The 23006-nt window shown below is 42.6% G+C and overlaps 1 protein-coding gene across 1 annotated transcript in view; it reads left to right on the top strand.

Moving 5' to 3' along the window:
• Positions 1–23006, top strand: part of LCT (lactase) — a 364432-nt gene that overhangs the window by 303036 nt on the left and 38390 nt on the right. Inside the window, exon 15 of the mRNA XM_069225073.1 lies at positions 8264–8484. Coding sequence (XP_069081174.1) covers positions 8264–8484 — 221 coding nt within the window. The remainder of the gene's footprint in view (positions 1–8263; positions 8485–23006) is intronic.

The raw sequence follows: 23006 nt of genomic DNA, 5'->3' as shown, positions 1-23006 counted from the left end.
TACCCCCTGGAAGTGGCAATGGGCCGGGGTTATGGGGGCTTAGATTGCCCAAAATGGTTTGTTAGTAGCTCGGCGTCGGCACTACTGAATGCCAGGTTTGCCAATTCCATAGGATGCCTAGCATCGATTCCACCTCATGCCTTTCTTCAGCGATCCTACACTTTCTGTATTTTTATCTCGTGATTTGATTTCATTTTTCACCATGCTTTATCACTCTTTCACCCTTTTCCTATTTTTCTCTTACTCCTTCTTAATACCTTTTCTGACTTTCTTTCGCTCTTTCTTTGTCTGGAGAAAAACCTGACACTGAAAAAGAAGGCCCAATGAATATTGCCCACCCCCCCACCTGCAACCACCAGCACGAATAAAGCACTAAAAACAAAAAAAAAGGCCAAAAGAATTTTCCCAAACTGTAACGCATTTGTTTCTTAAAACAATTGTCACCATCAAGTTCTCTTTGGTAATTCTAGGTCGTGCTGCAAGAGATTGTTGCAGCCCTCCTGGGGTTCTGACAAGGAGGACAATGGCTCCACATTTGAAAAAGAAAATCTTTTTATGGCAGTTTCTCACAAACAACAACGTGTACAAATGGTACATAACACATCCAAACCCCTCCAAGTTGCTTAAGCACACCTATATGGATATGCAATGCCAGTCTGAGATCAGACTGTAGGCAAAAAGAATACTCAGGGCCTGATTTAGAGTTTGGCGGACGGGTTACTTAGTCACATGCGTGATAGAAATCCTGTCCACCCTATTACGGTTTCCATTGGCTATAATGGAATTGTAATACGGTGGGTGGGATATCCGTTTGTGATGGACTAGCTCCATCCTCCCAGACTCTAAATCAGGTGCTCAGTTTGTAAAGACTGTGTGGGGGGCACCACCAGACCTGTCCCGTACCCAGGCAAGTACAGAACTCCCCTTTTTGCCTGAATACTCCCACTTCACACCACTTGATCATCAGACCACCAATCCCATATCTTTGCAAATTTCCAGGGCAGCCTCATGCATGGTAGATCAATCTCTCTGCCATCCGGCACTACTCTATATTTGCAACTCAGTTCTTCAGTGTTGGAAGCACTGAAAAGCCACAAAACCGCACCACATCCCTCTTGGCCACCAGCAGTACTACATTGCAGATCAAATGCATGTATTTATCTATCCAGAGTCACCTCGTCCCAAATGCCCAAGCAGACCAGCCTGGGAGTGAGCAGCACGGTCTTCCACACCAGTTATGCAAGCCTACGTTGAACTCCTTCCGAGAAAGGCCCCACGGGCGGGCACCCCAAAGGCGTGTGTTTCAGTGTGCCCTGCTGCCCGCAGCCCGTCAGGCACGGATCCGAGTTGCTCTTTCCCATCATCTGGAGTCACGTGCATGTGAAGTATGCTTCAGCTGAATGAGCCTGAACCTCAGCCAAATAACAACCTCCCCGGGATACCAACACACCGCCCTCCCACTCGTCATCCTCTAACCAACCCAACACCCCCTCCCAGTGCTCTTGCAGTAGCTCAGCGGGGCTTGACTATTGCTAAGCAACGTGGAATATAGCTGCTAGACAGCATGCCGGCAGAGCAGGGTGGCCAAAACCTGGCACTCCAATGGGCTCTCATTCTCCAGTTCCTGGGGACAAGGGATCCTCTGCTTCAATCTAGCTCTAATCTGCAGGTTGCATAGATACTGCCCCCAGCATCCCATATTGGTCATGCAAATACACAAATGTGAGTAAATCTTTGCCACCCAAAGGTCTCCCACCCTGGAGATGACAACCAAATCTCATTGCCTGTGACCGAATCCATGCAGAGCTCCGCCAGTGCACAGAGTCCCACAATAGCATTTCCAGGGTTAACCAACCCTCCCAGCCCAGCCTACGTGTCATACTGTCATACGCCACCAGGTCTGCACCGCCGAGACTGTCGGCTTCAGGAGGGTCGACTCTATCCCCACCCCATAGATCCACCACATGAAGCCATGCAGCCCAAAAGCCCACCAGTCTGCTATCAGGGTTGGTTCCCCCCCAGTCCGCAAACATCAAGTCATTGATCAGCAGCAGGCGAGCCACCCAGTGATACAACTGTAGTGCTATACTTCCATCCACCAGATGCCTCGTCAACATCCCGAGCGCTATCCCTGGGACGTCCGTATCATAGAAAAGGACCTGAACATCACCCTTCACCACCCAAAAAAAAATCCAGAACCTTAAACAGTGAGTTTTGCACCACATAAAGAAACTTCAGGAGACAAACCATTTTGCTGTGGGCCACCCTACCCAGCAAGGACAGGGGCAGCCATCGCCAATGCTTCACATTCCTACAAAAAGTTCTGCAATATCTGGCCTGCATTCCTCTAATAGAACAAATTGTGGTCCTTGTAGGAGGCTGGCCTGGTTTGTAGTGGGTACCTAGGGTACTTACACTTTACACCGGGTCCTGTTATCCCTTGTTAGTGAATGTAGTAGTGTTCTAGCAGCTTAGGCTGATAGAGGCAGCTATAGCAGAGCAGCCTAGGCTGAACTAGGAGACATGCAAAGCTCATGCAATACCACTTATAGTTACACAGTACTGATAATAAGTAAAGACAATACTCAGTGTTACCAAAAATAAAGGTATTTATTTGGGTGACACCGTACCAAAAATATCTTAGAGACAATACTCCTTCTGGAGGTAAGTATTATACAGAATATATACACAAGACACCAAAATTAGACAAGTAAATAGTCCCAGAACAATGCAAACAGTAGGAAATCCTATAGAATGCAAAGGGAGAAAATAGGTCTGGGGCAACACAACCATATACTAAAAAAGTGGAATGTAAATCACAAATTCCCCCCTAGACAAGTGTAGTGTGTGCAGAATCACTAGGAGAGTAAAGTAAAGGTAAGTAAATTACCCCACCCCAGAGCCCAGAAAAGCAGGAATAAAGTACTGCAAGTTTCCTTAGGACACACCACACCTCGTTGTTGGGATTTTTCAGCAGCCAACTAAGTCGACCTGCAAAGGAAGGGGACCAAGTCCAGAAGTTCCAGGAAGGACAGGAACCCCTGCCAACACAGAAGAGGGTGCAAAAGAATAGTCCCTGGTTAGTTGAAGACTGCAGAAATGTACTCTAGGAAGATGCCAGCAGGTTCCTGCATGATTCAAAAGATGTCCTATGGCATGAAGATTGTTGCAGATGAGATTTCGTGTTGGAAGGCACCAACAAGCCTTGGCTATGGCAAAAGTGCATTTTTCATCAAAATGGCTCTGGATGGACCCAGGAGGGACCTGGGGGCCTCCACTCTATGTAAGGAGGAAGAGGTAGCTCTCAGCACTTTAGAGAGCCCTCAGGATGCCAGCCAGCACCCCTAGAAGCCACAGGATCCGGGTTCAAAGGAGGTGCAAAATGCAGTTGATGCAGCACAACAAAAGAAGGTCCCACGCCGCCGGAGAACAACTCAGCGAGTTGAGCATTGCAGGGTGGAGTGCTGGGGATCTGAGTCAGGCTGTGCATAAAGGAATTTTGCAAAGAGTGTACAGAGGCCTCAGGAGGCGAGGAAGACACAAAACACAGGGATACCATAGTTCTCGGGGAAGGCAAGGTCTTACCTCCTCCAAATTGCATTAGCAGGACCTCAGGACAGTCTATATCGATGATGTCCACCCTCTGTGTCCTTAGGAGCACGCTTGTTGCCGTGAGAGGAGTCCCAGGGTACCAGTCGTCGCCTTGGACGGTGCCTGCTTGGAGCAGGGGAGTGACTCCGTCACTCCCCGGGAGATTTCTTCGGTCCTTCTGGTGCAGGATGAAGACAGGGAGTCCCCAGAGCATGCACACTGTGGAAACTGTTGCAGTTGCTGACTTGGAGCTGAGGTTGCTGAAGAAAGGTGTCTCTTGTAGACACTTTGTTGCAGTTACAGAATTTCTTGGAGCAGGCTGCGGATGATCCGAGGTCAGAGGATGCTGAAATTGTTGCAGAGGATTCCTGAAGGAAACTTGCAAGCAGAATCTGAAGAGAACCCACAGGAGAGACCCTAAATAGCCCTGAGAGGGGGATTGACTACCTTATCAGGTATGGACCTATCAGGAGGGGTCTCTGTCGTCACCTGCTGGCACTGGCCACTCAGAGCCCTCCAGAGTGCCCCCACACCTTGCAAAGCAAGATGACTGAAGTATGGGACACACTGGAGGAGCTCTGGACACCACCCCTGGGGTGGTGATGGACAGGGCAGTGGCCACTCCCCTTTCCTTTTTCCATTTTCCCACCAGAGCAGGGGAGAAGGGGTCCCTGAACCGGTGTAGACTGGTTTATGCAAGGAGGGCACCATCTGTGCCCTTCAAAGCATTTCCAGAGGCTGGAGGAGGCTACCCTTCCCCAGCCTGTAACACCTATTTCCAAAGGGAGAGGGTGTAACACCCTACTCTCAGAGGAAATTATTTCTTCTGCCTTCCTGGGACTGGGCTGCCCAGACCCCATGAGATCAGAACCTTATATGTGAGGTGGCAGCAGCTGTAGCTGCAGTGCAAGCCTCAGAGAGCTGGTTTGGCAGTACTGGGGGTCCATGCCCCAGGATGCATGGAATTGGCTCCCCAATACCAGATTTGGAATGGGGGGACAATTACACGATTTTAGACATGTTACATGGCCATATTCGGAGTTACCATTGTGAAGCTACATATAGGTATTGACCTATATGTAGTGCACAAGTGTAATGGCGTCCCGCACTCACAAAGTCCGGGGAAATGGCCCTGAACTATGTGAGGGCACCTTTGCCATTCCAAGGGTGCCCTCACACTTAGTAACTTTGCACCTAACCTTCAGCAACTGAAGGTTAGTAGACATATAGGTGACTTATAAGTTACTTAAGTGCGGTGAAAATGGCTGTAAGATAACATGTGCGTTATTTCACGCAGGCTGCAATGGCAGGCCTGTGCAAGGGTTTGTCTGAGCTCCCTATGGGTGGCAAAAGAAATGCTGCATCCCATATGGATCTCTTGGAACCCCAATGCCCTGGGACCTAGGTACCATATACTAGGGACTTATAAGGGGGGTCCAGTATTCAAATTGAAATTGGTAAGTGATGTCACTGGCCTACAGTGACAAATTTAAAAGAAGAGAGAGCATAAGCACTGAGGTTCTGATTAGCAGAGCCTCAGTGACACAGTTAGACACTACACAGGCATACACATTAGGCCACAAACTATGAGCACTGGGGTCCTGGCTAGCAGGATCCCAGTGAGACAGACAAAACACACTGACATATAGGTTTTTATCTATGAGCACTGGGGTCCTGGCTATCAGGATCCCAGTGACACAGTAAAATCACACTGACACACACTCACAAACAGGCCATTCCTTTGGCGCTAAGGGAGAGCCGAAGCCAATACTGCTGCACTGTCTGCTCCACGAGCACGGTTGGAATGCGCGCTGTTGCCACTGCAGATAGTGCGCATTCCGACTGTGCAGACGGGGGGCCTCTGCACTGCCTCTGAAATGGGCATGGACAGTGCAGGGGCCCCCCTGTGGTCCCGTCTCTGCCTTTCTGGTGAACATTTCATGGTAGTGTCCCTGCCATGTGCTTGACCAAAGCTTTCCCCACCGACAACGTGTCGGGATCCCAGATCCTGGCGGTGGAGGCGGTCTTGTGGCAGTCTGACTGCTAGCATCCAAATCTGGCGGTCAGACCACTAAGGATGCGCAGTCGGACCACCACTGCGAGTACGGCAATCTTAGGACTACCCTACTCGTAATCAGCCCCTATGTCTGGTTTAAAGGACTAGTAGTAGATTAAAAAATAGGAGTGCTATGTTCAAATGTTGTAATAAACAAATTCCAGGACACAGTTGGGGGTATTCATCTACTTCTTACTAAATATTATGACACTGTAGGGGTGTTTAACACTGACTACAATATAGTACCTTGTGAAACCTTGAACATTTTTAATTACATTAAGTTCATTTGTAGGCCTGCTTCTCAAGTGCCTGAAACTTCATGCTTTAAGCATGCTCATCACAGTTTTTCTGCATTCTTTGCCTGACTACATTAAGGTTCTGCTGAGGTTAAGTGGACATTCATACTTGGCAGGTGTCTCCATGAGAAATGTCTCACTTTAAGTCAGTCCAGACCTTTTATCGGGTATCATATTGTGTTATGGGACTTGTAATTCTGCTGTTGACATTGTAACTATGGGCTAAAAAAAGCTAGCAATAAAATGCAGTTGGATAAAATACCAGGATTAGCTGAAGGCATTGCATATAACAATGGGGCACCTTGCTGCTATTAATTTTGTTGATATGTGGAAAGTCTTGTGTCATGTTTTCACTTCTATCCTATGTGCTTGGGGACAGCCTTCTTTTCATAGGTACTTTTACACCTTGCCCTGAATGTTTAAATCCGGGGCTGTTTGGCAGTTCACCTGCTATCAACATTAACTTGTTAGAAAATTTGGTGTTTGTGGGTAAATGTGATAGTACATGCTGACCATGATTCTTATGAGCCAGCCTTTTCACCTATCAGTGGAAGAATTAAACACTGCCAGAATATCAAATATGATTTTAATATTTCCAGATAATCTACAGTGTATATAATAATTAGATCAGACCTAAAGCATGCATCTAAACCCCGCACATTTAATCCAAATGCACACAACTGGAAGAAGCTAAAAGAAGAAGAAAGACTTCAGAACTCATGTGGAATAATCCTAGACCAGTTCTTCTTGCTGCTAACTTGTATAACAAAGTTACATTCTGTTGGCCTCTTCAGGAAGAAATATAAATGACTTATTGTGTCTCTCTTTCCTTTCTTTGAATGGCATTTTAGTTTGGGTTTGTGCAGGTGTTTATCATTGTTTATATATTTACACTCATTACAGTTTTTTTTCTAAGAGTGGGTTTTTAACACTTATTATAGGTTTAAACCTAAAATAGGTGAGTTTAGGGATAATGATCTACTAGGCGTAGATGTGTTTTTTTGGTTAAAAGACTTTGTAAAGAAAACAAGTAAATCTCTGGAATGATAAGTTTAACTGAACAAAAGCGATAAAACAGTAAAAAGTCCAACAAGTATCACACTTACCTTTGGGAGTCAAACAATAACATTATTACATCCCAAAAATAATTACTATAGTTAGAAAACCTACACATATCTATAATCTCAGGAGAAGCTGTGTAAAGATGAATACACTTAAAGATGCTAAACAGAGATAACTGTACAGAAATGGCCAGCCCAGACTTGGCTCAAACAAAAGTCAGTCAGTCAGTCAAAAAATACTTTCTTGCGGCTGATAGCCATAAAAGCACATTATAAAATCAATAAATATATACAACTATACCATGATTGGATTATAATTGTGTGGTGATACATCTCCATTTTGGAAAAAAATGCAATACTATACGCATACATATAAAACATGATTAAGATAAAACTAATCGACGAAACACTCCTTTGGTTCATTGGGTAAAAAGTGCAACACTGCTCAAGATTCAGGGCATTAGTCAGAGTTGGTCGATTACAAATGCTTTTTACGAATACACCATGAATTGAATAGGAATCTCGCAACTGAGAAAATAATTGGTTGCCAGGGATTGGTTTTTAAGATTCTGGGTTCTTCTACATATTTCCTAATACCAAGAAGTTACAAATCGGAAGCAACCACTTCTTTCTTGAGTGAGCATAGGTTTTGCGAAGGAAAAAGACATGGGCCTCAGACTCCTCACCTGTCCCACAAACAGGGCAGGTCGAATACTGAGAACTATTGCCCCTCCTCCACTTACTAGTAAACACACGTAAGGGCAGTGAACTGTGCCTGAACGTACGAACAGTTTACCTGCCAAAGGTGGGTGAATCTCATCTAGAAAATATTCATGACCATAGTCGTCCTTAAACTCTAATAATCTTTGGATCAATGGGCCCAAACAAACAAAAACAGCATTTTATAGGGAGAGTAATCAAGCTTGAGAGATTCTTAGACTCTTCACTAAAATTGAAGAGGAACACTAATCCATAACTGAGTTCAAAAGGCAGGCAACACGCTAACCAGTAAAAATGGTAATCTTGAAGTATTTCCACAGGTGGACTTTTTCAAATACTTTATGTATTATTATACCTACATTCCGAAAACTGTTCTTTCCTCTTAGTATGCAGGTATATGTGTTGCACTTGTTGAACATTCACATTTGTTTTCGTTAAAAAAACTGAATTGTAAAAAAGCAGCTCAAACAATGTCCCTGTATTATTTTAAATTTTTTTATGACCTGGAAACTGTTTTGAATTCTGGTATTATTTTGTAGGGGTGTTGGCTCTATGGTTGACCGCAGTTGGTTGGGTTCCGGCTCTATCTGGCTGAAAGTGACTCCTTTTGGCTTCAGAAGGATATTGAACTGGATTAAGGAGGAATACAACAATCCCCCAATTTATGTGACTGAGAATGGGATTTCTGAGCGTGGGACATCCCTTAATGACCCGTGGAGGACACATTACTACAAGAGTTATGTTAACGAGGCTCTCAAAGGTATGCCTTTTCATGTACAGTTAGAGACAACTGAACATTTCGAGCATTATAAAAGAACACTCAAGGTGTGTTGCGTAAACAACAGGAATATATATTTTTTTTAATGATACCCTAATGCAAACCATCCCCTCGTAAAGTCTCACTCCTACTTCATCACCAAAACAATCTGTTGAAATTAAGTGATAGCATTGTTATCACTGATAGTAGAAACCAACGTGCTTTCAAAGTATCTATATATATTTTAAGATACCTCTAGCAACATTACTGCCTTCTGTATTATTTCTGTTATGTATTCATTGATTCATTCATTTTGTGTATTGTACAATGTGCTGTAATCAATTGAGGTATCCTTGCACTAGGATACATAACTGACATGTAAACGTTCAAAAACATATAGGCTTAAAATCTAGGTTTTGAGTCATTTTTTTAAAGACAAGGAGATTATTGGAAGTTTGCATTGTTAAAGGCATTGATTTGCAAAACCTTTGCTGTCTGACTGGCTAGGGATTCACCACCATGATTAACCTTTGTGATACTGGGAATATTGAGATAGAAACCAGAGTGCATTAAGCGAAACGTCTGGTAGAGACAAACATGCTGTGAATGAATGCTGGCTGATTATGCAGGGCCAGGTGACATATGCACAAGCTTTTGAACAGGTTTTTGTTGGTCACAGGGAGCCAATGAATGTTGTACAAATTTTGAAGAATAATTGAAACCTGTAAGTGAAGCACTGAGAAAGGCCTAAAGAGAGAGAGTAATCCAGCTATAATCCTCATATGACTTGGATAACCGTAAAAGGAGTGGTGACAGACAGGAGTGGGAGGATCTTCTTCAAGATACCCAGATAATATCAGCAACTATCAGATAACTTAATGATTTCGAGCCGTAAGACAGCTCATTACCTGGCGCTACCCTCAGCCCCTGCAATGTGCAAGATCGGAGGGGTTTGATCCCAAATCAGAAGGTCACCATTATTTACTTGGGAAGAGAAAAATCTATCCATCTCCTCAGTTTTATCAGAATTAATTTTGAGGGAATTACTCTTCACCAGGTCTGCATCTGCTAACATGCTACTGTGAAAGATTGACTTGGTTAATTCACAGTTGCCTTCTAAAGTCCATCAGTACAGCTGTTTTTTTTTATTTTAGACTGACTGAAACATTGTGGATGCAGTTTGGGTTGAACTGCATCATACATCAGCAGGGTAACTGACCTATTGTTAAAACCTATGCAAATATTTATTGTGACATTTTGCTCTAAAGGTTTGCACTTTAGTCTCTATGTTTTTTTCTAAAGTGTGAATTCTGTGTAAATCACAACTGATACCCCCCATAAACATTACTTATGCTAGAATATTTTCTCATTCATGTTCTCAGTCATCATGTACAACTTCAAGAACTGTGCTTGTTACTTGAGATGAAAATAGTAAATGGGGAGAGATTTCTCATGAGGTGGATTGTGGTCATGTCTGTTCGCGTGTGCTGCTGGAGATTGCAGCCACCTAAACCATTACAGAACCTGGTGGGCTTTTCTTAATCATCTCCAGGAAACACTTCTTCTACGCCATCTTGTTGTTGGTGACTTGGACCATGAGGAGAAGAAAAATTGGATATGCCAGACAGCATTATGTTACTGAGCCCATAATCCCTGAGACAACATTGGTGTGTTGTAGTCACTGCACTGCTGTGGCTGAATCATAGAATGGCAATAACTAGGGTAAATGTGCTAGGAAAGTGATTGCTCGAAGACAACACCAATTTGCTGTAGAACCAAACATTTTTTGTTAGTTATCTAAATGAGTTGTCAAAATATTGTTTCTGTGCATCTCTGAGAGCTTGAGGAAACTCAGATAGACCATTGTGGGATCATTCGTCAGGGGATTTTGTCACATCCATATCAGCATGAACAACTGACAACATCAGGTATTATTCGGTGAAAGTACAAATAGCGATTACTTCTCTCTCAATATTTATTTGGATCAATATTGTAGGACACAGAAACTTTAGCTATATTGTTTGCAAAGACATCTCAAATTTATTTTGATAATACCAGGATGGTGTTGTGTAGCATGAGAACAACAGATGTATTTGATTAAAGTAAACATCATAAAAACAAGTCGGGAGAGGTTTTCTGAGAACAAACTCTTTTCTTGAGTCCTGAATAGGTTGGATCGTTTAACTATTGGCTGGAATATGGAGATGATGAAGTTGGATAAGAGGATGAATATAGGGAATTCATCATGGCTGACTGGGGTCAGAGGGAGGGCAGATCACAGCCAATATGAACTAGGATTGTTGTTCCATACTCCCTACATAGAGGGACCCACAGAAACCATTTTACCTAAAGCTGCTCCTAATTCACATGTAGCTTGTTCTGCCCCCTTGCCTCATAAGAGAAATTTAAATATGGATGTGATGTAACAGTGAAAAACACACCACCACAGTAAACAAACGAGATACCATAAAGGATCAAACTAAATTCAATCTGTAGGACATATTGAGAGAAATTTAAATATGGATATAATGTAACAGTGAAAAACACAACACCACAGTGAACAAACATAGCTATCATAAAGATTCAAACTAAGTTCAATCTGTAGGACATAAGCCCTCACCAAGAGCAATTAGGATGGGATGAACTCCACTGTATATTGCATGCTGTTTCTCAGAGGGTATGCAACAGGCCTTCTGATGTACATACTTTTTCACTTAATTTGAAGGAGTTTCTAGTTATTCAAGACAGGTTCACATAACCAGGTCTATTTACAGAGAAATATGAAGTGTGGGTCCTGGAACTGGCAACAGTTTCACAAATTTTCTCCCAGCACTCCACCAGTTAACTGAGTGTTCTCCATGTGTATCAAGTATCCTAATTTTCATCACCTCTTAGCTATAATAGCCTCAGGCCTTAGGTGCAAGTTTCCCAGGAGGCTGCAAGATGTCCACAGCAATACAACACAATTGAGAATTTGCTCAGGAACTATTTTATACAGTTATGGATCCAGTCCTTGGTGCAGAGGTACCAGCAAGAGTTTGGAATTATTCTCACAGTTTTCTTTTGGCAAGTAAAGCATGTCCTTCTTCTTATCAGTTTTGTTCACAGGAGTAATGAATGATGCATGGGTTCTTGAAGGGATCAGGCTAGCTTGTCACAGATAAGTATGCCTGAGTCAACCCCTAACCATTACCAACAACTTCCAATCTAACTTTTGAAATGGTTTTATCTATTTCCAGTTCTGTGAGAGTGCCTTATGACAGAGAAAATCTCACAGAATTCTTTTCTCTTAAGTACACGATAGTGAAATGCTCTTTTGGCAAATCTGTGCTTTCATAACCATGGACATCCACTCCATACTTACCAAGCAAGATCCATGTCTGACCAAAGGAATTTTAGCCTCATTCAGCAGCACAAGATCCAGGGTTTTCCACAATTAACAGCTTCCGTGTATCTGAGTGAGGAATGATGAAAAGGTGTTGTGATGAAGCACTTTACGCCTTCAGCCCCAGAAAAACTCACCTGCTAAAGTCCTTTCTTTGAAGTTGAAGTTGGGCAGGGCACAAACACTCACTGTAAGTTGATGTAAATTTATCTCTGTCCCAAAATGGGAAGTCTTTAATTCAACATGGCTGGATAAAGAACAAATTATAAACTCTCTCATCTCCCAAAAACTCAGAAAGATAATCCATAACAGTTTCATGGTTTTTGGGTCTTTAGACCAAATTACATAAACAATGTGAACATAAATGTATTTGCTACTTTCAGGCGTATGAAACTATTTAAAGACAAATTGTCTACAGAGGAGATCATTATTTTATGGGCAGTGCAAGTTGAGCATCCAACATGCAGGTTGGGAGGTTTTCAAGTTAGTGATCTGGGGACATTGCAACAGGAAGTGAAATGGTACAAGACTGGTGTTAGACTGGGAGCTGACATTAAACTGAAAGAGCTGGAAAATGGCGTCTCTGGTAAGCCTGGGCTGCAATAAGAGTTGACCCATGGTAGAGAACAATATTCCTCACTGCTGCAAACACTGAGACATCTAGTCTACAAGAAATACATGACAAAAATATACCTGGTATTGTTAGTAAAACCTGATACTATGAAAACCAAAATCACAAATATCTATTGAGGGAAGTATTTTACAAGTTCACTAGTTATTAGTAATGGCATACGTGAGTTATGATGAGATGAGGGACACAGAGTTATACAATTATTGAAAATTAACCCACTGTGAAAATGTTGCCACCATTACAGTCAAAGAAGCTCAATACCCCTGTATCTATTTAGGAGAGTAAATTACCAAAATATTGTGGAAAAAAATCCCATGATACAAAAATATTGTGTCAAAATGATTGTCAGTTCAAAAGTATCATGGAACAAATATAAAAAGTACATCTATAATGTTTTAGATGTATAAGTTTTTTTAAATATTCTTTATAATATCATTTATTCAATATAGTTGTAAAATCTTGTTTTAAACAATTTAACAAATACATGAAGTTTACTTTTTTATATTTAATTTGATTTTTTAAAATCTTTGTAGGTTGTGAGGGTGGTAGGGGATAAGGGTGGGAAAGTATTTAAAATGTTTTTATGTACATTAATGTATTATTTGATAATTATGTAACTTGTTTACTTGATTGATATTTTAATTATTTGTTGTTTTTAATTAATTGTTAATTTGTTGATCAGGTTATTTAATTAATAAAGTGAGCAAATTAATTTTATTAATTGTTTTAATGTTAAGTATTTTATTCAATAACTAATGTAATAATAATGTTATCTCTATAAATGTTGTTATTAAATTAAATTGTTTGTATTTTGTTTAGTAATGGGGTTGTGTACTTATTTTAAACATTTTTAATTGTTTATATTTTTATTTTATATGTTATATAACAAGTGCATTGTGGAATTTAATCTAATTTATATTTGATGAATATATATATGATTTTATATTTTTGTTTTGTTTTATATGTACATTTATGTTTAATTGTTTACATATTGTTTTAATTTTCAAAGCATATATATTAGATATATTTTTCACACCAACTATTTAAATGTTTGTATATTTATTTGCAATTGTATTATTATGTTACATTTTAATGTGTTGAATGAACCAAATACAATGCCAAGTATATAGATATATTGATATATTAATATATGTATACATTATATGTTATAATATATATTCAATTTTTTTAATACTTATATATTGATATAATAATTTCCTTTTTTTCAAATATTCTGGCCCACAATATTTTTATCTTGATACTTCTGTAGTTTATATACAAAGTGCACAAACGTTTGTTCCTAACATTTTTTTAGCAATATTTGTGCATCACATAATGTTTGTTCCCAATATTTTGTCATAGTATAACCATTTAAGATATTAAAAAATGCCAGTCACAGAACTGATGAGTTGAAAATCTCCCAGAGCAGATGTATTGTCCTCAAAAATCTATTCAGCTTGCATAAATCTTATGGCACCTTGGGTCACCGAGCAGCATACAATGACAGAAATGAAGGGTATGTTACCACACACGACTAGAGAGGTTGTGATACTGACCCTCCCCAAACCTGTGAGGCCTGCGCTGAATGGGTCATCAATTGTCCCATGTCAATGATGAGCACTGATTAGGAGATTTTGAGCAAAGGCACTGCTAGCTGACTCCTCAGTGTCTTCCCATTTAATGTCTACCACAAAGAGTTAACCAAGCATTTAATCAACAGGGTGTGATTACCACCCCAAAATGGCAGATGCTTGATTCCGGAGCTCTGGAACCGGACCTTTAAATAATTCTAAAATCCTGCAGAATCGCCTACATACTGAGCCCCTAGTCACATTCACAGTGACTAGGGACTAAGGGATACCGGAGTACACACAGAGCCGTCTTGCTCGTAGTGTGAACTCCGAGTGCTCAACCATGAAGAGTGCGCTGGGACAAAATGGCAGCCGTGAAGGAGATGACTGGCAACTGCAGCGCCTGTGCTGGACCCGCAGCAAGAGGGCTGGAGGACACAGAAACTCGGGAGCTTGCAGCAGAGCACGGAACAGAGTTGGGTTCCAACCGCTTAAATTTAATGAGCGAACCTCCCCTAGGCACCCATCAGGTCTGAGATCTGAGGCCTGGGCCGTGTGTGAACCAACAGAGAAGGAAGGAGACGCCCGGGCTGTGGCATGGAAACTGCTGCACTCCTACCAAGTGTCCGGCCGTGCCTGCGCTGGCTCACCCTGATGGAGTCGAATTGGCTAGAACAGGGCGGGGCAACGCACTGAGATGGTAAGTTGCGATGCAGTGCCATGCCGCATCTGCAGAGATAGCTGCGGCTCCCCCCGCGGAGGCCCATTGAATCCTGGCCCAGACCAACACGAGAATGGGATATCTCCAGAGTGCAAACCCTGAGCCCCTGAGTGCATGCACAGCCTTGTGCCAGCAGACAATATCATACATATAAAGTGCCTAAAGACTTGACTCGTATGCCAGTGGCAGCTGATTAAAAGGCTGGCAGACGGGGGGGCTCACCCTACTGTATTTTCATTCGGCCCAATCATTTATCAGGACATAAGCTTGTGACTGGGATTACTTGCGAGATTGGGTGGCCACGCTGGACCTCAGAGCCTGGGTGAATGAGTCGGGACCCTGCCCCCGTTTTGTGGAGTCTAAGATCACGTTGCACTCGCCAGCACAGTTGTCATATTGCGGGAGCAGCGCCATATCAGAGTGATCGCGTCATTGAGCTAACACAATGGGACGCATAAAAACAAAGACGCCAGGCAGAGATAAAATGCCTCACCCTCACACTCCTCCCTCACACTGTTCCTCCACATTGCCGGCTATAGATATGATGCCACTCACAGACCAGACATCCTCTGAGGATAAAATGGACCTCATACTACGAGAGAATTGCAAATCAAGAGCCGCAGTGGAATTACAGCTTGGCACCCTTACTGCAGACAGAGGCATCATAAAGGATGACCACGGCAATTTATCAGATAGAGTACAAACAAATGAAAGGGCATTTACAACCCTAGCAGAACAAACTGCAATAGTATCACGATCGCGATGCCAGGTGGAGCAGCTACAGGAACGCGCTGAAGATGCAGAAGGCAGGGCCAGTCGTAATAATGTGGCATGCTGGAAGGCACAGAAGTCACCAATCCAACACAGTTTATAGAGGACTGGCAATGCAGTGTGGTTTCGCCAACTGGACTTTCAGCCCTTTTTACAGTGGAAAGGGCTCACAAGGTACCCACAAGAAAACCTATACCGGGTGCACCGCTGAAACCCATTGTGGCAAGAATCCTAAACTATAGAGACCACGATCAACTACTCCAGGAGGCTAGAGAGAAGGCACCGCTCACTGTCGACAATACATGGATCTCCTTGTTTCCAGACTACACAGTGGCTGTTCAATGCCAACGGGCTTCATTTACAGAAGTAAAGAACCAACTCCACAGAGATGGTCTCACCTACGCCCTGATCTTTCTTGCGACACTTAAAATAATCCATGATCAACCCTCTCATTTTTTGATACCCTGGAGGCTGCACATGATTGGATAGACCACACATTACTGGAGCCGCAAGGGACAGGGATAGGTCAGACACCTCCTGAAACAGCCCACCGAGGGCCCCCTCGTCATTGTCATGAGGGGGACACGAAGTCTCAGGTACAATCTACACCATCCCCAAGACAGGCTAAGGCAAGCTAGAAGGAAACCCTACTTACTGCGGAGGCCTTAAGATCCGAGTCATGCCGTCCTAGCACTAGCACATCTGGGGCAGCACTTTGGATTCAGATACAGATAGTAGTGTGGCACTTTTTCCATCTATAATGCAACAAACAGCCAATGACTTGTAAGACTATATAATTGCAAGATTGCCTGTTGTAAGCCATATGTCAAGACAAGGCCATAATTAGTCACACGTAAAATACTAGCACTGTTGTGAATGTCCTGTCGAGACTCTCTTAAAAAAATGACCCTTAGAAAGGTAATTCTCAAATAGTTGATACTACTGCAATTTAGCCTTATACTGTAAGGTACACTAACTGGGGACCAGTTTAGATCATACCGTGAAATGTTCATTTATAGAAGTCATGCTTTTCCAAGATCGATTTAGAGACTGTCTGGATGCCTATTTAACCACAGATAAAGTGTCCTTCAAAACGCTGATTACAGGTAACACCCCCCAAAGCCAATGCATACGTTTTGTATTGTATATTATGTTACGTTTGCTTTAATAGTTTGGTTGATAGGCTGCTGCTCGCTGGACTGTCTATTAGGCGAGTTACAGTTAAAGTTGCAGCCTGACGAACAAATTATTGCTGATGGGGAATGGGGGAATGGTTTGACATGGACTTTACTTATTCCCTTTACATTAATGGCTACAGTTCCTAATACCTATAACATACTCTCCTGCAATGTTCATGGAATGGGTTCATTACATAAACATCACCCAATATTAGCTCAACTACATAGAAGGAAAGTACATGTCGCTTGCCTTCAGGAAACGCACCTCACATTATTAGAAGCACAAAAACTACGTGACAATTGTAGAGGCCAGTTGTAACACACTTCCTATCCTGCTTATGCTAGAGGAGCGGCAATCTGGATAAGGGTGGGTACCTCCTACTCACACCAGGACTCCAAAAATGTTACCCATGTCAGATATATCCTCTTCCGAGGTAGCTTAGATGGTACACTGATTGTGCTGGGATGTATTTATCAGCCCAACATGGAACAAGAAGTGTTTTTCTCACAGCAGCTGTCTATGGACTTGGCGGATTGGGCGCATCTCGCTTGTGTGCTGGGTGGTGACTGCAACACAGTAATAGGTACACTTTTAGACCGTTCCCACCCTCCATTGCCGAGCGTGAACCCGACTAGACAGGCAAAGGCATTGCGGCAGTGGGTGGCAGGCTGGCACCTTGTGGACGTATGGCATGGTCGCAATGAGGGAATGAGAGAATGCTCCTCCTACTCCTACCCACATGCGCTGCACTTCCGTCTTGACCGCTTTCTTTGCACTACTACCCTCCAATCTCAAATATCCCATGTCACATATTTGGGCAAGACATTGTTCAATCACAGCCCATTGGAAATTAAGTTGACATGGGGTCGAGTGCCGGCCCCGGTCCCCAAGTGACAGCTACAGCCAATGCTACTAGAGGATACAGTGTTCCGAGACACATTATTAACTGCCATCACAAGATACTTCGCAAATAATGCTGGCACTGCCTCTTCCACATTGATTGAATGGGATACCTTTAAGGTGGTAATATGTGGGATATCTATAAAAACACTAGTGGGAGCCGGGGGGAGGTCCTACACAACTTCAAACACATAGAGAATAGCTGAGGCCCCCTGGAGCGGGAGGATGTAAATCATCCAGAAGATACCTCTTAACTACAAGAAGCACATATAACAAATGCCGAATTGGTAGAACATCTAAGAGTAATCGACTACAGAGTATAGCTTAATAAGATTCATACGGAAGTGGGTAGATCAGGTAGTCTCCTGGTCCGCCTCATTAGGCCAATACTGTCACCTACCCCGATTCCTCACATAAACACACCTGCTCATGGCTCAGTGCATACGAAGTTAGAAATTAACCAAGCATTTAAGGCATATTATGCAAAATTGTACATGGCATCTATGAGGAATGCTACCATGGTGATAACGTCATACCTAGCTCAATTAACGCTCCCCATGTAACACCCCCAGAGTAGGTAGTCCTCAAAGCGCCTATAATGGCGAATGAGATATGCAACATCATCAAAGACTTAGCGTGCAATAAAACACCTAGTACTGACAGATTACTGGCAGAATTTTACTCCATGATCCTGATTCCACACCTTGTTAAATTGCACAGAGATTCGCTGAAAAAGGGCGAGCTCCCACAATTGACCCGAGAAGCATTAGTGACGTCTCTCCTCAAGCCCGGCAGAGACCATGAGGAGATGTCTTCCTATAGGCCTCTCTCACATCTGAACATCGAATATAAAATTCTTAGCAAGATATTAGCAGGCCGACTACCTTCCCCGCTTCCTAGATTGTTGCATGTCGACCAGTGTGGCTTTGTACCCCAAAGATGCACCTCCTTAAACATATGTAGACTCTTTCATGCTATGGATGCTGCTCAAGACCTTAACCCACCTTAACCCATATACTGGTTGCCTCTCCCTAGATATTACACAAGCTTTTGATTCTCTCAGCTGGGATCTCATGTTAGCAGCCCTATAAGCCTACGGCATACCTCCTATATATGTTCAATGGGTACGTCTATTCGAACCCCATGGCACTGGACAAAACTGGACCTCATATATCGACCCCATGCCAGATATTAAGTGGCACCCGACAAGGGTGCCCTCTGTCCCCCTTAATGTTTGTCCTGCCAGTGGAACCATTGGCTCAATATTTTCACCAATGTGCTGCTAGATGGGGAAATCATCTAGATAGACCTTTCTACGCGATCTCCCTTTATGCAGATGACATGATTCTTTATTTTAAAGATCTGCGATGTCCCCTGGCGGAAGCGTCACAGCAAATGTATCAATTCCGTGACCTGTCAGGTTTACGGATAAACGCTAATAAGCCTTTTCCTTCAGTGGCTTCTATGATGCCCTTAAGGTCACATTTGGACCATTACAGATCAAACTAGCTGCACAATCATTTAATTATCTAGAAGTGCAAGTGTATCGAGATCCGGTAGATCTCCTGCATGGCAACCTAGGCCGCGCAATAGAAATACACACATACACCTGCTCCATATTCTCCAAACATACCGCTGTGTGGTTTCTCTGTCTAGCTAGGAACTCACAACAAAGATGCTGTGCACTTGGAATCAAGTGACAGAACTGACCGTGGACTCTCTATTCACAGACGGAGTATTAATGCCCCACCTAGAGTTTACACAGACACACGGTTTACCAAACACCCTTTTTTAACACATGCTAGTATAATTGGCTATGTACGCCGCTACTGGGCGCCTGACGGAAATGCACCTATAAAGCATGAACTACTCGGGCGATACACACCATGGGACATGGGAGACACCTGATCAAATGGCTATATAAAGACCCCAGTGCACAATTGGGATTCTCCCTAGACTCCCTTAGGAACAAATGGGAGACTGACATTAATAGGATACTCACAGAAGGAGAATGGTCCTTCCTCCTACAATACCAGAAGCAAATCTCCCGGAACACATGCTTTAAATTGATTCAGCTCTCAATATTCCAGAGCTTACCTCACGCTGCATATATTGAATTTAAACTTTCCCATCCACTTCAGTGTCCTGCCCACGGTGTCATATAATGAGTGCGGACTTAGTTCACATGTTGTGGTCATGTCCTCACCTACCGACATACTGGGCTGAGTTGGGATGAACATTATTACGACTGACAGGGAGAAACAACTGGGGTACGTTAGAATAGTGCATACTCTGTACCCTAGGCCGAAAGCGGCTAAAGTATCCTCCCGCTTTGCAGACATGCCATTAATACTGGCCAAATGCTTATTAACAGTCACTGGAAATCCCCTTGTCTCCCTTTGATACATCAGTGAAGAAAAGAGGTGGTGAAATGCGAGTTGTTGGAGAGTGCTGCAATCAGCCATAAAGAACACAAAGGATACCGTAAACGCTCAGTTGCTCTAGACTGGGACACTATCCTAGAAAAAGTTAACGCACAAGTCAGAGAAGATGCACACTAGGACAACACAGGGTTTGCCATTGATCACTGGATTCAGCCAAATATCCCACCATGGAGCCTGCAATGTTCCATCTTCTGGGGATGTGTCCGAGGTTGGTACTGGGGTCCCGGGTAGCACTTTCTGACTGCTTAATAAATAGTACATCATACATGAACAGATCGCTTAACAAACCATACCGGCTCCCTTTAATTGCTATATTCCTTACATGATAAAACTTAAGATTTGTGGAGTACACATATTTACGTCGGGCAGCTGTTGGGAGGGAGGGGGGTTAGAGGGGTTTAGTCTTGTTGCTTAGATATGCAATGTCTTTCCTACTCTAAGTAATACAATATATATCACGTTATGTGTATGATCAGCTTGAGTAATGTCTTGTGACACTGATATTGTGGTTGCTTAATCAACAACACCTTACCCTGTTGTACTGAAAAATGTAAAGCCCAATAAAGGGTTTGTTTAAAAAAAACAAGCATTTAATCAAATATATGAACACTCCAGGTGCTTGAAGCAATGTCCTTTATGGCAACGAAGCCTATGGGGATTTCCCAGAGATATAGAAATAGTGTGTGACACAAATATCTGGAGTTACTTGTTTGAAGTGCTTCTTAAGATAGGTATGAACATGATGGAGTGGACATCCCTATCACTACTCATTCTTAAGATGTGCACAAGAAGTGTACTCTCACAACTATACACAATTGGGAGGGGGTGTCATGATCATTCACTGACCCCATTAGTATTTGCACTGGCAATGAAACTCCTTGCCAGCACAGTATTACAAATGGGGAACGACAGAGGGATGAAATAACTGGAGTGGCACTGCCATCTCAATGCACGTGGATGACATACTGGGGTATTTTTTGTACTTAAAAGACATACACACTGGATTAAGCCATTAGATAAACACATTTAATGTGCTTAAAAGCATCTTCGCTGAAACTTAACTGGAACAAGCCTTGTAATTTCCAAGTTAGGCATACTGGGTACCAAGGCCGTAGACCTATCTATGGTGTGGCATAAGAAAATATTTGAAAATAGACTTTGTCACTTTTTGGATGAAAAACATTGACATTTTTTCCAACTCAATTCTCAAAATGGGACTTTGCCATTTTTATGAAGAAAGAAGATTAAATTGGACTTTGTCACTTTTTGAAACCTAACAGCTTTCGGCATTTGAGAGTCCAGGTTCATCACTCAGAGAGGGATGTCATTGCAGGTAATGTGAGTAACAATGGGGGAACTGAGAGGTTGTATGCCCTTTTTGAGGAAGCACACTGTGTTAGGGAAAGTGGCACTGGCAAGAATGTTTGCCTTAACATAGCTGCAGTATCAATATTTAAAGCTACCTATAGTATTGCCTAGTAAGTTGTTGACAGTAGTGCACTCCATACTGCTAGAACTGATATAGAACGTAAACCGACTTAGAGTGGCTCTGAATATTTTCTCTTTCCCCCTAGATGAAAAAGAGGTCTGGGAATACCAGACTATGAATTTTATTACATAGTCATGTAACTCCTGTCGGTGGCTAAATGGACCCTGAGGGTAGTCACTCATGTTGATTTACTGGCTGGGTTAAACCTTGGATCAAGTAGCATGGGTGGGAAAGTTCTAAAGTTATTACAAGTAGAATGTCACTACTGGATAGTTATTTGAAGACGATCCGCATGATAGTGGTTTATATGTGGCGATTCAACCAGCCCAATTAGATATCAGCCTGGCCCGGAGCAGGAACCGAAATGGCAGGGACTCTTTTCAAGCCTGAGGTGCTCTCTTTTTTTAACAAGATTAGGTTGACATGTGACATGCCTAAGGTGTAGTGTTCAACATATGGATTGATCACAAAAGTATTGAGACTGATGGTGGTGTGGCAGCATAGAACTTCCAAAGACCAAGAACTGTATTAAAGTTGGTATCACTGTTATTTTTTATGATAATTGACACTACAAACTACGACCATCTCGTGCTGAGAAATAAGTGGTCTAGTGATATAGGAAATTAATTGGAAAGGGGACTGAAAGCTAGCATTACATGTTTTTAGGAGAGTTTCCAGCAATGCACGTTTTTAACTACTAGAATATAACTTCTTGCACAGGACATACTTTACCCTGTGGATAAAATGTACCCAAGAGCAGGGGCAACTTGCCTCAGATGCAAGACAGTGGACATCAGATTCTATCACATGGTTTAGTCCCACCCTATAGTGGAGCAATATCGGGAGTAGTCCACCAATGTGCTCTTGGGCCTGACTGGGAAAGCTGGCTTGATGAATACCTGGCCTAATACCATGACGAAGAAACAAAGGGTTAGCTGAGTTTGGATTTTGCCCTGCTGCTAGCCAAAAAGCTGATTGTGAAAGCCTGGATGTCCAGCAGGTGCCCAAATGACAGAGTGAATGACCAAGGTGCAGAGGTGGGCCGATTTAGACAATGCAATATTATGTGAGGTGATTTGCAAGTGCTATGATGGAATTTTCCAGGCTCAATCATGGGACGAGTTTCTGACAGCCTTAACAGAGAGGAGTAATGATGATCTACCACCATAGGCATTAAAATTGTAAAGCATAGGTTAAATAAAACAAATGTTTGGTAAGTGTATCACAGTCATGGTTTGAACAGTGTTTACATGAATGAGTGGCAGGGCAAGTATGTACTAGAAATGTAAATTAATGTTAAGTGGCAATTACTATTGCTCTCAGTGGTTGAGAGGTCATACAATGCCAGGATCACCTCTATGCTCAGATTAGCCCCTGGTAAGTCTCATATAGACTGAATATTTTCTCCATACTGGCAATTATATGTCCACACTG

The sequence above is a fragment of the Pleurodeles waltl genome, chromosome 3_1 (assembly GCF_031143425.1).
Source record: "Pleurodeles waltl isolate 20211129_DDA chromosome 3_1, aPleWal1.hap1.20221129, whole genome shotgun sequence".
In the NCBI taxonomy this organism is placed as follows: Eukaryota; Metazoa; Chordata; class Amphibia; order Caudata; family Salamandridae; genus Pleurodeles; species Pleurodeles waltl.
Note: the sequence above shows the minus strand (reverse complement) of the source record. Positions and strands in the feature narration are given on the sequence as shown.